At 44.3% G+C, this 15,452-nt stretch overlaps 1 protein-coding gene across 1 annotated transcript; it reads right to left on the bottom strand.

The window, feature by feature from the left end:
- Positions 1-14,105: 14,105 nt before the first annotated feature.
- Positions 14,106-15,179, bottom strand: LOC307259630 (putative nuclease HARBI1; the record flags this gene model as incomplete). The annotated part of the gene is made up of 2 exons (XM_080039572.1): positions 14,106-14,979; positions 15,067-15,179. 2 exons carry the CDS (start codon positions 15,177-15,179, stop codon positions 14,106-14,108), a joined length of 987 nt encoding a protein of 328 aa, XP_079895698.1.
- Positions 15,180-15,452: the final 273 nt, after the last annotated feature.

Raw genomic sequence — 15,452 nt, 5'->3', positions numbered from 1 at the left:
CTATGATTTGAGTTTCTTCTTTTTTATGAGAAAAATGTAATTGCTTGTTTCAGATTTTTTTTATGTATGTGATTCCTATTTTGGGAAAACTGTATAGGAATTGTTTTGCTTTTTAGGGACCCCAGGAAGAATAGTTGTCACAATGGTGACAACCAATGGGGATCCAACAAACAATAAACAACAATAAACATCTAAAAACATCAAATTAAAGAGTTTCTAGTAGCTACAGACTTCAGTATAGACATTACGTTTATTCTCCAAATACATGTGTTTTAGATTTTTCCTCTGACTTCAGGTGTCAAGTTAAATACTTGCCTGTTTGTGAGTGCTTGTATAGTTTAATCTGTGAACATAATAGATGACTGTTTTGGGAATCAATTTTAACAGTCAATATGGTACTGCCACTAAACGGCACTGCAGGAAATCATGGATGGGAAGATTAGATCAGAAATGAATGGTGGCTGACTAATACGTCTGTGAGTAAGTGTGTGGTAGAGTCTAAACAGCCAAGTGTGCATTTATAATGTATTGCTGGCTGTCATAAATCCGGTGTAGAGCTGTTGTAAGATGGGATAACTGAGAGACTAACTAAAGCAGCAAGATTAGAAGGCACTGTCTCTGGAGACGGAAACCAAATGCAGGGTGACTAACACACACACGCACACGCACACACACACACACACACACACACACACACACACACACACACACACACACACACACACACACACACACACACACACACACACACACACACACACAGCCTCTCCATTAATCTTTACAGGGAACATTTAGACTGCAGAGTGTCAGCCAGATTTCCTCTATTCAACAACTTCCAACCTGCACTGTAAACTGATGCATCACCCTCTTGAGGACCGTGATATCAGTGGAGATGTGCCATTGTTCCAACCCCCCTCCTTTTTTTAACAAATTGTGAAACAATTAAAATCCCTTTCTCATTTTGTTGCTTGTGGAGAGCTGAAATAAATAGAAAGAGTAAATTCTGTTTTTGTTATTGGATTGACTCACTCGCCAAACTGATTATTCCCCTGCGTGCGCCACCCTAAAAGCTCCTGATAAAACGCTGACGAGCTGTGACCAATGTTTGGATTTCTCCTCACATTTTGCTGACGCGCATACTTTTTTTTATGTAATGTATAATGAATCTATTGGTTATGCCATGGCTATAATGATGTACAGGTAATACAGTAATGAAAATACAATTGCATTATGTGTCAATCTCCCTTGTCTCACTGTGGAATAAAGCTTGGCCACAATGAGAGTTGTACTTTTAGCCCATCTCTGGTCGTCCTCAGACGAGCCCTCCATCGTTGCTTCCAGTCATCCCGATTCTCCATACATCTGGCCAGTTCATTGGTACTTTGCGCTCCTGCATCCTTCTTGAGTAGGGGAGAACGGGGTAAGTAGGCACACTTTTTACTCTATGAGAATTGCTCATTACCTAAACATCTTTCAATAGTCATTCCTACATTAAATTGAAGGTGTTGGCTTGAATGTGTACCCCTCACTTTTTATATCTTATTGTAATAAAGAAGAAATTAATCATCAAAGACACCCTTACACATTGTGACAACCGACCCCATCAAGGGGTCGGTTGTCAAACACTATGGGGTTGTTTGTCACAATGTTATCTTAATGGGAATAATCTTAAAAAGAAGGCAAGAAAGTAGAACTAAATTTGAAAGTTTAATTGCATTGTCAAGCTGACAAATAGGCCTACATAACTTACTGTAGCCTTGGCAGCTGGTCTAGTTTGGGATGCACTGGGTTGTTTTGATTTTGTTGCCCTTTTTTCTTTTGCATGCTAGCTGCCTTTTCCTGCTCTATTCTTTCCTTCTCTGGGGTGTCAGTGAGGATACAGCTTGACGATTTCTTTCGTTATTGGGTTCCTTTTCTGGCTGCAGCCTTGAGATAACATGTGACAACCAACCCCCCAAAAAATGTGACGACCAACCCCAACTTGAATTTCTTGCTAGCATCAAGGCCAACAACCATCTGACAACTAATTAGCTTGCTAACCACAATCTAAACTATAGTTTACCCTTCACACTTTGTATGGGTAACAAGTGTTTTGTTATAAACCCATTTTGTAAAAGCCTAAAAGACAAATACTGAGGAGCTAAATATTTTCAATTTGACATGAAAAACACAAATTAGTAATGTGTTGCTGATGTTTAGTACTGCACTCAGCATTCTGGTGTAGCACTCGTCTAGGGACTTCTTCCATCAGAACTCCTTTTGTCCATTGACTCATTTAACCCACATAGACTGATTGTTTCGACCACATTTTGAAAATGACTATATCCCTTGAAAGAGCAGTTTTCAAGATACCAGTCCATTCAATCTTCCCCATCTGAATGTCACAGTTATTGTCTTGTTTACACTTGAGTTTTCGTATTAAATTAAAGACAAGATGAGCTTTTGTAGACAGATGTTGATACATATTGGACAGAGCCAGGCTAGCTGTTCAGCCAGTCTCTATGCTAAGATCTGCTAACTGTAACGAACCGATCGGAGTCAGTCAGTGACTCCCTAAAAACTGAGATATCCAAGTTCTTGCTTTGAGGCAGGAGTTCTTCTGCTACGCCAAACATCAGTTGGTCAAGTTTGTGCCATAGCAGATGTCAATTATCTTGAATTAATGGCTGCTACACAGTAAAAAAAAATCTAGTGTCAGCCATTTTAAACTCAAATCTGCTCTGGGGCAGTGTTGTTGCTTCCTTTGACAGAGATACAACACAGCCAGTTTATGGTGGTCACTTGTCTTGAGATGCTTCAACCTACTGTAATGGCTTATGGCCGATAGCTGCTGGTACATGCTGGTCCGTGCATGTGGGCTGCTATATGACCAACTATCAACCCTGTTTTCATAATTTATTGATTCACAGAGCACATTCTTTCATACCTATTGATTTATTGCCACTCCCCCATCCTTACTGGAAACAAAACTTCCCATCACCATTGCCTCAAAAAGTTGGCCTCAAGACAACACATGCAGACACACTTACATGATAAAATCTCTCTCATAGCCTCCGGGCTCCAGTCTCCCAGCTCTGGTTGTCACTTTTTGTTTGTTATATGTTAGAGCTACGTGAGATTTCACTTTTAAGATGAGAGGTAGAAGTGGAAATTCAACTCCAGCATACATCTACATTCCTGTCTGTCTGTTTGCCACCCACTGGCTTCCCCCATATCTCTTTTTCTTCCTCGCCATCTTTCCGTATTCATCTCATTTACATCTCTCTTCTTACATAGGGTGCAGGTCTCTCTATCCTCTTTCCCTCCACCTTTCCGTCTCCGCCTGTGTCTCTGCTTTAGGACAGATAATTAATCTTAGATGGAGCATTTCTCCATGTTTACTGCTCCTGTGTGTTTGCGAGTGAGTGTGAGTGTGAGTGCGAGTGCGAGTGTGTGTGTGTATGTGTGTGTATTTGCCCCTACTAGGTGTCAGTATGTGTGTATCTCTGCACATTTGTTTGTGTGTGCACAATTCGTGTAAGTGTGTGAGCAGGCGTTTGTGTGTGTGTGACTTGCTAATTTGATTAACGGGTGTTAACAGTTAAGCTAACGGTAATGACTACCAAGCAGTCTGCTGCTGTAGCCAGTGGGCTTCATACTGATTACTATCATCATGAAGATAAACCCATGGAGCAGGATGTGTGTGTGTGTGTGTGTGTGTGTGTGCGTGTGTGTATGTGTGCGCACAATGTGTTTTTATGTGCTGTCTCAATAAATGTGTGTATACTGTTCCTACTTGTGTGTGTCTATGTGTGTCGGACTTGTGCTGAAGGCAATATGCCTGTTTTTCTGTGTGTGTTTGTGTGTGTGTGTGTGTGTGTGTGTGTGTGTGTGTGTGTGTGTGTGTGTGTGTGTGTGTGTGTATGTGTGTGTGTTTATGTGTGGGGAGGGGGGTTGTGTATGCGTGTGCATTTGTGTGTGAGTGAGTGCAGAAACAAGTCTCTCATCTATTATTGCTCAAAGAGAACTACAGTCGCCTGCCTAATTCCCACTATTTACACCACTGAGGCCTATAATGAAACAAACAGTGACAGTAAACATGTTGTCCGCCACCAATGACTCCCACTAGACCCAAAAGAACGCAGAGGTGATGCTTATGATGACAATTTTCCAACATACGTTTCGAAAAGCACGTTTTAAAAGAGATATCACCACCAGCCACCCGACCTCTCCTAAGGGGTTTTGCAGGGTGTTAATAACACTACATCCGCCTTGTTTCCTCAGAAAAAAGGTCATTTCTTGCTCAGCGACAAGAAATTACAAATCAGTTAAAACTGAAATCAAAATGTAAACATAGTTGTTTAATGTGCTTAAAAATATGACCAATGCTGTCAGGTCTTTGGAGCTCCAGTATTGAAGGAAAGGAGTCAGAGATGTTAGTTTTTCTTTCTCCTATCATATTGTAGGCAACCCACTGAAAGCTGTGTCCATTTAAAGTGGATTAATCAGTGGATGAATGTGTTGAATGCTCAGGATGTGTAATCCACTTTGGCATCATCTGTACATCTTCATTTCCTGTTGGAAATGTGGTTAAAGCATTAATTAAGGCTTTGACCGTGTCCTTTATGTGGAACTCAATTACATTTCTGTTTTTCCCTTTCAGTTCTATTCAATTCAATTCAATGCAGTTGAATTCTAACTGTTGCGGAGCGGTTTGCATCAACCTACTTCTATAGCCTCTAATCTGCAGTGGAGACATACTCTGATATGTTCCACAATATGCTCCTCTGTTTCCCCTTAAGGCTCTCCGCTCAGGCGTTTAAGTTCACACCACTCACACACACACACACACACACACACACACACACACACACACACACACACACACACACACACACACACACACACACGCACACACACACACACACACACACACACACACACACACCAACACATACTTGTACACGCTACATGCACAAACACAGGCATGAAATCTCACAAGCAAGGACACTAATAAACAGGGAACACACACACAAACACGCCAAGCACTCACACACAGCGGCAGAATGCAACTGGGAGGCTGCTCCCTTGCCTTGCCTGGAGAGGGAGAAGCTTATTATGGAGCCTTATTGAAGGCTTCAAAGAGTTTAAATTAGGGTGGAGAGGAGGGATTAGGAGACGAGCGAGAGAAAGAGGAGGGGAGAGGCAGAGGAAGAGTGGCTAAGTGAGAAGAAGAAAAGAGGTGGATAGAGAGAGGGAGGAAGTGGGAGAAGAAAGAGGCGCAAATAGAAGAAGAGAGGATAAGATGAGAAGTGGAAGTTGGACGGGGGGAGGGATGGGGAGGGGATGGGGGAGGAGAGAGACAAAATGGGAGGAGGTGAGTCAAAGAGTTTGCTGGCTCATGCTGATCTTCCGCTAGGCGATGTTTGAAGTGATTTCAGAGTTTATTGCCAAGTGGGAGTCCCAACCCCAGCTATAGCAGTGCATCTCAGTCACAGGCTGCAGCCTCTAATAAAGTCCTTTCCTCATACGGAGTGTTCTCACAAAATCAACACGTGTGACACTGTGTGGTGGAGGTGCGACAGATGAAACGCAACATAACCTTGGCAGTACAAACAAGAAGACGCACACAGACACAGTCGGCTTACAATCATCATTGATACGATGTGATACAGTAAACTAACACTGACGGTAACTATTGAAATCACTGAGCTTTAAGACATCAACTATTTTCTTTGATGTTTGTCAGTGGCCTCAGGTGAAGGATTCAACGTGCGCTTTATTGTTGTTTAATTAATGGATCATTATGTGTTTGCTGAAATTCTCTCAAAGGAAAACTCAAGCTCTGGGCGCTTTATTAAAGGTAATCTAAACCATTTGATTAGATAGTGTATATCAATATAATGGAAGACTAAAATGAACCTTTCATTGACTGAGCTAAAACTAGAATCAAATATAAATAAACATAACAAAAAAATTTCTGTCAAAATGTAAATTGGCTGAACAATTTCGGGAGCCAAACGCATCCATTGTAACTAGACCGCTAAGGAAAGATGGTTAAGCAATAATCTGCAACAACACGAATAACATTTTCTCAATACTGAAACAATTCGGTGCACATTGTATTGACGTTGCATTTGGCTCGGTGTCAACAATAACACGCTGACATAAATCACAGGTCCTGAATAGGGAGCGACGGAAGGGGGGCGGAGAGAGAGAGAGAGAGAGAGTAAATTAAGAGAAAATAAATACTGTGTAAGTAAATTTGTGATGAGATTAAATAGATGGATGAGAGGGAGAGAGACGAGGGGGACAGAGAGCCATTTTTAGCTGGAGGGGTGGGAAAAAAGCTGTCAAGGTTGCTAAACACCCAGCAAAGGAAGGAAAACCACCACCAGCACACCAGCAAGAACTGAGAGGAGAGGAGAAGATCAGAGGAAGAAAAGGAAGAGGGGGAAAAGGAAAAATGAACAAAAAAAGGCATTAAAGAGGCGAGTGAGAAAGACGGAGGGGGAGAAGGAGGAGTGTAGTTGGGGAACTGTTTCGACTCAGAGGGACAGGGAAAGGCTGTCAAGGTCGCTAAACAAGCAGCAGAGACGAGGACCTAAAGGGATTGGCTGCAGTGCTGAACAGCAGTGACCTGTTAGTCATGGTCACACACAAACACACACACTCACGCACGCACACACACACACATACACACACACACACACACACAAACGCACGCATGCACGCACGCACACAAACACACACACACACAAACAAGGGAGAGGAGGTAAAAATTAAACTGGTAAAACCCAGATGACAAGGATGTGAAAAAAAAATGTCCGAACAGATTGAAAGTGGAACATGAAACATTTTAAATGTAGTTTGGCTGAGCTTGGATTATGATTATAAACTGCAGCATCCTAACCCTCCTTTACTGCCCTCAGCATTTAAATCTAGTCCGCATCAACAGCAAATAACTAAAATTAAATTTAATGAGCTTATCTTTTTATTCCTCCCCTCCAAGCTAAACCAATTTGGGTCAATTCAGTTTGCCTGGGTATCTTGTTGTTTTTCTTAAATGCGCCACCAAAACACTGAACACCACCGGGACACACAAAGGATTCCCGGACAGGCAGATCATAGTATGAAAACATGTCTGTATGTCAGTCTGTGAAAAGTTCAAATGGGCAAATCAGAGGTGGATGATTTGTGTCTGTGTGTGTGTGTGTGTGTGTGTGTGTGTGTGTGTGTGTGTGCGCGCTAGAGTGACTGCTCTGTGAATGCCCTAGGGAGAGCAATGCGGCATGAAGCAACAATCACCTGTGTGCTTGCGTGTATGTGCCTCAGGGCGTACAAAGGTAACGACACAGTCACAAAATATTGTTACAAACACAACTCAGATCTTCTGCATCTGACACACACACACACACACACACACACACACACACACACACACACACAAGATGGTTTAAACAGACAGCTATATCGCTCGTGTACGGTCCTTCTGCAGGGATTAGATGTTCCTGTCAGCTATAACTTCCTGTGATAAGTTTCTTTTTTTTTCTATAACAGAAAACACAAACCAAGCGTTGGCTTTCACATAGTTTCTGTTACCCGAGGGCAAAATATAACTTCATTTGTTTGTTAATAGAGACACCAACCCCTGATCAAGCAGCCAACGTTGTGACATCGCTGAAGCAAGTGAAATATCAGATAGTTTTTTTCACTGTGAGGCAACTGACGATGCTCTGGGCTAATGTGTTTAAGTGAACAAGAATGGCATCACCCTCACTAGGGAGCCTGCACACATGAGGTCCTGCTAACACAGGGATGTGAGTGCCCACGCGACCCTCCCCATGCGGTTGCTTTTACAGTCAATGATCGCTCATCAAGTTGACTTTTGATACTTTGGAGGCTAAAGAGAAAACGTAGGAGCAGGAAATGGACTTTTCAAGGAGAAGGTTTTTCAAAACAGCCAAAAGCCTACATGATTGGCCAGTCTAGCTGATCATTCTAGTTAACATTAACGAAGGCAGCAGCATTTATAATGTCCCTCGGGCTGAACCAATCTAGCAACAACATCTACTAAAGTCCATTCCGACAATGCACTAAATGAGAGTCTATATTTATATTGGGTACTTATAACTATAACAGTAATTCTGGGACTGTATTACATTTAGGAAGGGCGCCATATGATAATTCTCAAAATAACACACAAACAAGAACCTTTTTTATGACGATTTTTATTTTATTATTTATATTATGACACACTGCATTAGAATGTAGCCTATATACATCTATGCCTACTTAACTACTACACAGTAGACTTATATTAACAATAATTGACACTAGGCTAATGCAGTCCAGCCATATGCTAGGTAATCACCTTCTCTTTTTCCTTTTTTTTTCAGTGTTCAAAAAAAGTATCCTGGATTTTTGTGTTGTTGGTGCATCATTTTCAGAAATGGGGATATTGAAACTTGGGATCCCCTGCAGCTATCACAGTGCTAATATTCATTTTGACACATACATTGTGATAATCACTACTTCCATTCTAAATTTATGGAAATGTAATGTCCTTGTTTTTTTACAGCCAAATGAGCTCTCTTTCGTAATAGCACCAGCAGCTTTTGAACCAGAAAATGGGCCCGTAGCCTTGGAAAATGTGTTTTATTCCAGGCACTGTACATCTAATTGATTTATTTACACTAAAAAAGCAGCTGCCAATTTCTGCTGAATGTTTCATGTTGTGTCTTCTGTAGTCTTCTCTTTGAGGGCTTGGCAGCACTATCGCTTTCTTATCATTGTCCCTATTGGCAGAATGAATCAGATTGTTATGAAACAGGATTTGGCGCGCAGCTCAGGGATGTCCAGAAATAGCAGTCTGAGTCTGAGGATGTATATAAAAGAAGTCTTATATTGATATATATTTAACATATTTATGACACACGCCTCCATGATTTCTACCCATCTTACATTTTTCACTGACTTGCAAAAACACACACACACACACACACACACACACACACACACACACACACACACACACACACACACACACACACACACACACACACACACACACACACACACACACACACACACACACACACATTTCATTGTGACTATCAGAAGTGTTATCTATGCATTGCAGACTATTAAACATTGATGCGCTGTTATTGTAACAGCAGAAATCTGGATCATCCTGAATGACTTACAATGAAGACACATTGGTGCAAGATAATATATTTGTTATTTACTTTTTTTGAAAGGGTTTTGCATCAGCTTTACTACTGTGAAATGCTAAAAAAAGCTGTTAAGAAGTATGTGTAGAGGGGGCGCCCTTAGCTCAGTTGGTAGGGCGTCCCCCCCATGGGCCTCGGCCAGCAGCGGACCCGGGTACGATTCCAGCCCGCGGTCGTTCTCTACATGTCACTCCCCTCTCTTCCCCATTTCAACTCTGTCTCTATACTATCAATAAAGCATAAAAATTAGGGCTGTCAAACGATTAACATTTTTAATCAGATTAATCACAGGATTCCGTGGATTAATCACGATTAATCACGATTAATTCTACCATTCGAAATAGGCCCAAAAAGTCGCAACAGCTGTTGTAACGTCTCCTCACGAGCCACGAGCGGAGTTTAAGCCTGTTTCTTTTCCTGCGATCTATGCTGCTGTGTCTGTGAAAGAAGGAAAATAAAGAGCGGATAAAACATACTCCTCCTCTCCTAGTCTCATGCTTATAGTCTGACGTGTTTGGCCATAGTGCTGTTCTGGCCGACACCTCTGAAGTGAAACCTGTGATACAAGCAGATCAGCGCGGTACTGATACATCCACCAGTTTCCTCCGCTACAGTGTGTGTGTGTGTGTGTGTGTGTGTGTGTGTGTGTGTGTGTGTAGCCGACGTTGTTGTCACGTAGGCCTACACACACCTCTGAAAACTGCAGACGTTTGTTTCCTCCCGTGAACGGAGTAGAATGTTTCTCCTGTTGCTTCCGAGAGCAACTGCCAGCCGCGACACAGACGTGGCTGTTAGCAGCAGTTATAGGTCCGTGGTTAGTAGTTTAAAACACAGACTAGCGTGCTGCTATGTTTGGCTGTGCGCAGCTACTGATCCTGGGTCAGCCACAGCGTAGTGACTGTAGTGTAGAGCGGGTGGGATGCACGGGGCGGATCATTCTGCACATGCGTTAAATGCGTTAAAAAAAATTAACGCATTAATTCCAGAAATTAATCGCCTTGCGTTAACGCGTTAATTTTGACAGCCCTAATAAAAATGCCAAAAAAAAAAAAAAAAAAAAGTATGTGTAGGACTAAAGAACTACCTCACTTTACACCATCCCGTGTCATCTCTGTGGTTTCTTTATTAAAAAACAAAAGTTATCTTGGTTTGCTCTTGGAGGGGCTAACAAACTGGGGCTATGGATCTCAAAAGACATGGATATTTATCAGTCTGAGATAAGCGCTATTGAGTTGCATTATGGGACATGTAGGATCCAGCGTTTTTGGAGCTTTTGGGCCAATAGAGGTCAGAACTAAGGATGTCTTTTCCTCTTTTTAAATATCCGGTTAAATAAACTCTTGTGGAACTTTGTGGAAAACTGTTAAAAATTCTGCTTTTCTGCCAGTAAATATTGACCACTTAGTGTCCTGTTTCAAAAGTAAATAAATCACAAGGCCAGGTGTGCTGGAACTTGGGTGAAGAATAGCAGATGGATGTTGATTCCTGCCCAGGTTGTGCACATTTTCCAAGGACACTGTGGTGAAGAAGGCAAGGCAACGTCTACATCATCTCAGGCAGCGCATGAGATTTAAGGTCTTCCAGAGGATTGTGAATTCCTTCAACTCTGCTACCATACAGAGTATTCTGACTGGAGGTATCGCTGTCTGGTATGGAAACAGCTTCCTTAAGGGTTGACAACACTGTACAAACATCTGACAAGCACAACACACAATGAAGTACTGATGCCTTTCCATGTGACCTTTAATCTGCCTCTTACAGGTCTCAAAACTTCACATAAGTGCAATGTTAAATCGCTGGAGCATCCCATTAGGTTTCTCTTCCACAGGTGTCCTGATGACTCACGTGGACTAGTGAGAAGAAAAATAAATCAACTTATAGAATATGCGTGAATGTCTCTCCATTGTGGAATTAAGGAATTACTGGCTTCCGTTGTGACCAATAGATGGACAGAGAGGTCGGTTTAATTCAGATGAGAAGTGTGCCCTCTCTCTGTCTCCCTGTTTGTCTCTCTCTCTCTCTCTCTCTCTCTCTCTCTCTCTCTCTCTCTCTCTCTCCTGCTCTCAATGTGTGTGTGTCAGCAACTCAGTCAAGCAGGATAATTCAGTTCTCACTCAGCGGATATGTACTTCTATCCAGCTTTAGTCTGTCACAACATTTGTTCCACATTTAAATGAGACTGCTGCAGCAGGATGATTGCGTATAGATTTGCAGAGGAGGGTAGCGAACGAACGGAGAGAGAGAGAGAGAGAACGAAAGAGAGAGAGAGAGAGAGCAAGAGGGGGGCGTAGAGGATGAGGGAAAGGGACAGAGCGGAGAAAACACAAGGGAAAGGAGAGATAGTAGAAAGGAACGAGTAAGAAGGAGAGAGGACACAAAGGAACAGCACTACTTTTACTTGCCAGAAACATTCACTACAATCAACTGTTGTTGTTTCACCCTCCGTCTGGTCCCCACGACAACTGTCCTGGATTCGTATGTGTGCATCTCACACAACAAAACACACACACATCTATTATAAATAAGCTAGAAACTGCCTGAAACTATATGCAAATTTCTTCTCACGTGCCACATACAGCACACTCTTTACTTTACATCCGATCGAAGAGGCTGGGCCAAACTTGCCTCAGGGTTTTAGTTTGTCAAAGTGGAGCTAAATTGAACGCATCATATTTTATAAACTAATCATATGTTTCAGAGAAACGTCCCAATCGATCATATGTTTCAGAGAAACGTCCCAATCCTGATTCCAGTGCTTCATTAATATTTGTGAATTTGATTATATTGATTCCAATCTAACTTTTATTAATTTTATGTTGATTAGATATGTATCCGACATATTGCAATATAGCAGCTGTAGCTACTCCGACACACTTTATTTTACACAACCTACTTCATCCAAATACTGTATAGCTTAAATAATTGATGTGATATAAATGGTGGATGAATTAGAGCTGGTAGAATGTGGCTCCTGAAATTGACATTGGCCGCGTTTCCCAGATGCGATCGTTCTTTGGGGCCAAAGAAGGGTCGAAAGAAGGGTTCGCCAAAGAAAGAAGGGTTCGCCAAAGAAGGAGCGTTAAGATACGGGTGTTTCCCAGATGGCTTCTTAAGTCCCTTCTTTGGAGAGCCGTAAGATGAAGCGAAAGAAGCATCGAAAGAAGTACTTTGGTGGGAGCTGTCCACCGCGGTCGTGCTGAAACTGAATAAATCGATGCCAGGCAAATCGATCACCCACCTCTTTATCAGCGCATAAGTCACACACAGCGCCCCGTGGTCCCCCGCACAGGTTCAATTAGTTTAAGTATGTAGCGTTTGTGTGGGTGCGAGTGTGTGTGTGTGTGTGTGTGTGCCAACAGGTGTATCCAAGTAGTAATCAGGCCCATTAGCGCATATATACCCCCGTGGATATAGGCACACATATGTGAGAATGGAAAGAACCGGCGTCAAAAGAAGCAAGCGGGCACCGGCGTTTACCGCAGAGGAGATGGGCGTCTTGGTGGACGAGGTCTGGCAGCACCAGGATATCTTATTCGGGGGAACAAAGGGCAAAAAAAATATCACCGTCAAGAACCATGTTTGGAAGGCCATAGCCCAAAAGATGTCCCCCTCCAGCCCATGTGGTCTGCGTGACTGGGGCGCTATCCGAAAGAAGTGGCAGGAGTTCCAGAGCCAGACTAAGAGGAAGAGTGCCAAGGTGAGGAGCGAAGCCATGGGCACGGGTGGTGGAGCACCGGGTGGGACGACCCTCACTCCCGACGAGGAGAAAGTCCTCTCAATTATCGGGAAGACGGCCTCTGAAGGCATTAGTGGGGGCATCGATGTGCTGGGGGACGAGGGGCTCTCATTAAGTGAGGATGAAGAGGAGCCATCCGGGAGCAGAGCAGGGACGTGCACGCCACCAGGAGAGGACGACCCCCAACAACCATGGCCTGTCCCTGCGCGCCAACCAGCAGGGCCCGGTGTCCGTATGCGTGGAGGCTCACGATGGCGGCCCGCGATAACAACCTGCACCTGCAGTGAGACGCTGGTGCGCCTGGAGAGGGAGAAGCTGGAGGTGCTGCGGGGGATGGAGGGCCACCTCCAAAGACAAACTGCCCTGCAGGAAGAGGTGGTCCGGATGAAGCAGGAGAGGTTGGAGCTGCACCGGAGACAGCTGGCGCTTGCAGAGGCCCAGTTCAACCGTCCCTCCATCTCGGTGCCAATCATCTTTCCCCAGGATTCAGGTATGGGTATTTCAATGTTTTATCTGCATTACCCAATGTATCCCGTTCAATTTCACTAATCAATCTCCCTTCATTGCAGGTGATGCAGAGGCCCAGCAGTAAATGCAGCGCGGAGCCCCCCCCCCCCCCCCCCCCCCCATCATATGGTTTCAATAAACTACTTTGGTTTCCTTTTCAACCATGTATTGTGTGGATCATTTTGCATTGAAATGAGGGTGTCAAATAGCAACAAAAAGTCCCAGGCAATTTGTAATTTATCTAAGCGTAGGTTCATGACATGTGCGTATTGTGCGCCCTTTCAGCACAGCATGTTTTGCGCTAATTTCCCACTTGTTACATGGTCACCTCAGAAATGTGGGCACTATACTCCCACATACTGTATGCAACAATATTTCCTTAACAATCCAGTGCCATACTTTCAGGTAAAGCACCCGGACACTGAAGCAATTAATCAGTGTGCAGGACGTTACATGTAGCCTACATCTGCTGGTTCTGTTTATTTATTTCAGCCTTCAGGCCTGACAGTGGTTGTGGGTTTATGGTTGTGGGTTTATGGTTGTGGGTTTATGGTTGTGGGTTTATGGTTGTGGGTTTATGGTTGTGGGTTTATTAGTGATCAGTGCTTGGCGACTTGTGGTGAAGGGGTAGGGGCTGGGGTTGTTGGACCTCAGAAGAGGTGGATAAGTTCCTGTCTGGTCTGGGCTCCGGCCTGATGCAGTACTGCTCGCACATTGCGGGGGGCGGGGTTCGGGGCTTCGTCCTCTGAATGTTGCTCTTCAACAGGAGGCGGCTCATCTGCGCCAACGCGCACTGCAATGTTGTGCAGCATGGCGGTGACAACAATCACTTGGCAACACTTGATTGGTGACAAGCGCAGCCCCCCCGACGAACGATGAATGCACCTGAAGCGGGACTTCCAAATGCCAAACACCCGTTCGATCTTCGTCCTGGTGCTTGTGTGGGCCTCATTGAATCTCTCCTCCTGTGGTGTTGCTGGGTTGGTTACCGGCGTGACGAGGTAACTCCGGAGAGGGTAGCCACTGTCCCCTAGGATGATGCCCCGGCCAAACACTCCTCTGCCAGCCTTCTGCCCCACAGCTGAGTTGGCCCACATGAAACTGTCGTGAGTGCTGCCTGGCCACCTGGCGACGATGTCAGTGATGAGGCCATTGTGATCCACCACCACCTGCGTGTTTATGGCCGCGTAGTGCTTGCGACCAATCCAGCACGGATCCACCAGGGAGGGATTGTGGATTGGAATAAGGGTGCCATCTACCAGACCGATCACCCGGGGGATCCCAGCCACTGCGTGGAACCCTTGGTGGACCATGCGGACCTCGTCCCGTGTGGTGGCCATCTTGATATGGGTCCGGGCATGGCGCAGGAGAATTGGTGTCACAGCTGCCACACTCCGTGACACCGATGCCTTGCTGAGGCCGGTGCCGTCCCCCACCACCTCCAGGAAGCTCCCCACTGCGTAAAAACGCAGAGCAGCCAGGAGCTGCACCTCCGGGCTGAGGGCAAAATTGCAGCGGGTTGCTCTCTGGATGTGTGGAGACACCAGAGTTATTAGTCGTTGGATCTCCGCACGGGGCAGCCGGTACTTTGCCTGGACGGCCCGGTCTGACAGCACGTCCAGTGGGGAGAAGTTCTGACGCACGTAGGCGTTAATGTAAACCGTCTGGCTTCGCGCACGGCGACGCGGCTGGTTGGCAGCGAGAATTTGCTGTATTGCAGCCATGGTTTCTCACACGCGCGGACTTTGGCAACGCCTTTATATAGAGTAGCAGGTGGATCCGCTCTCAATGAGGTTCAGCTGAATTCAATTCAATCTGTTTCCTTGATATCTGTGAAATGCCACAGGGTTGTTGATGTTTTTTTATGTGTAGTACTATAAACTCTTGTGTGTGGAAAACGTAAACCTGTAATTCATTAAAAAAAAAAATTCTCTATTAGTTTATGTTTATTGCGCCAGGTCCGCATTGAGCATTGTTTTATTATTTCGAAAAGTGGA

Source organism: Ammodytes marinus, assembly GCF_949987685.1.
Source record: "Ammodytes marinus genome assembly, chromosome: 13".
NCBI classification, from domain to species: Eukaryota; Metazoa; Chordata; class Actinopteri; order Uranoscopiformes; family Ammodytidae; genus Ammodytes; species Ammodytes marinus.
Note: the sequence above shows the minus strand (reverse complement) of the source record. Positions and strands in the feature narration are given on the sequence as shown.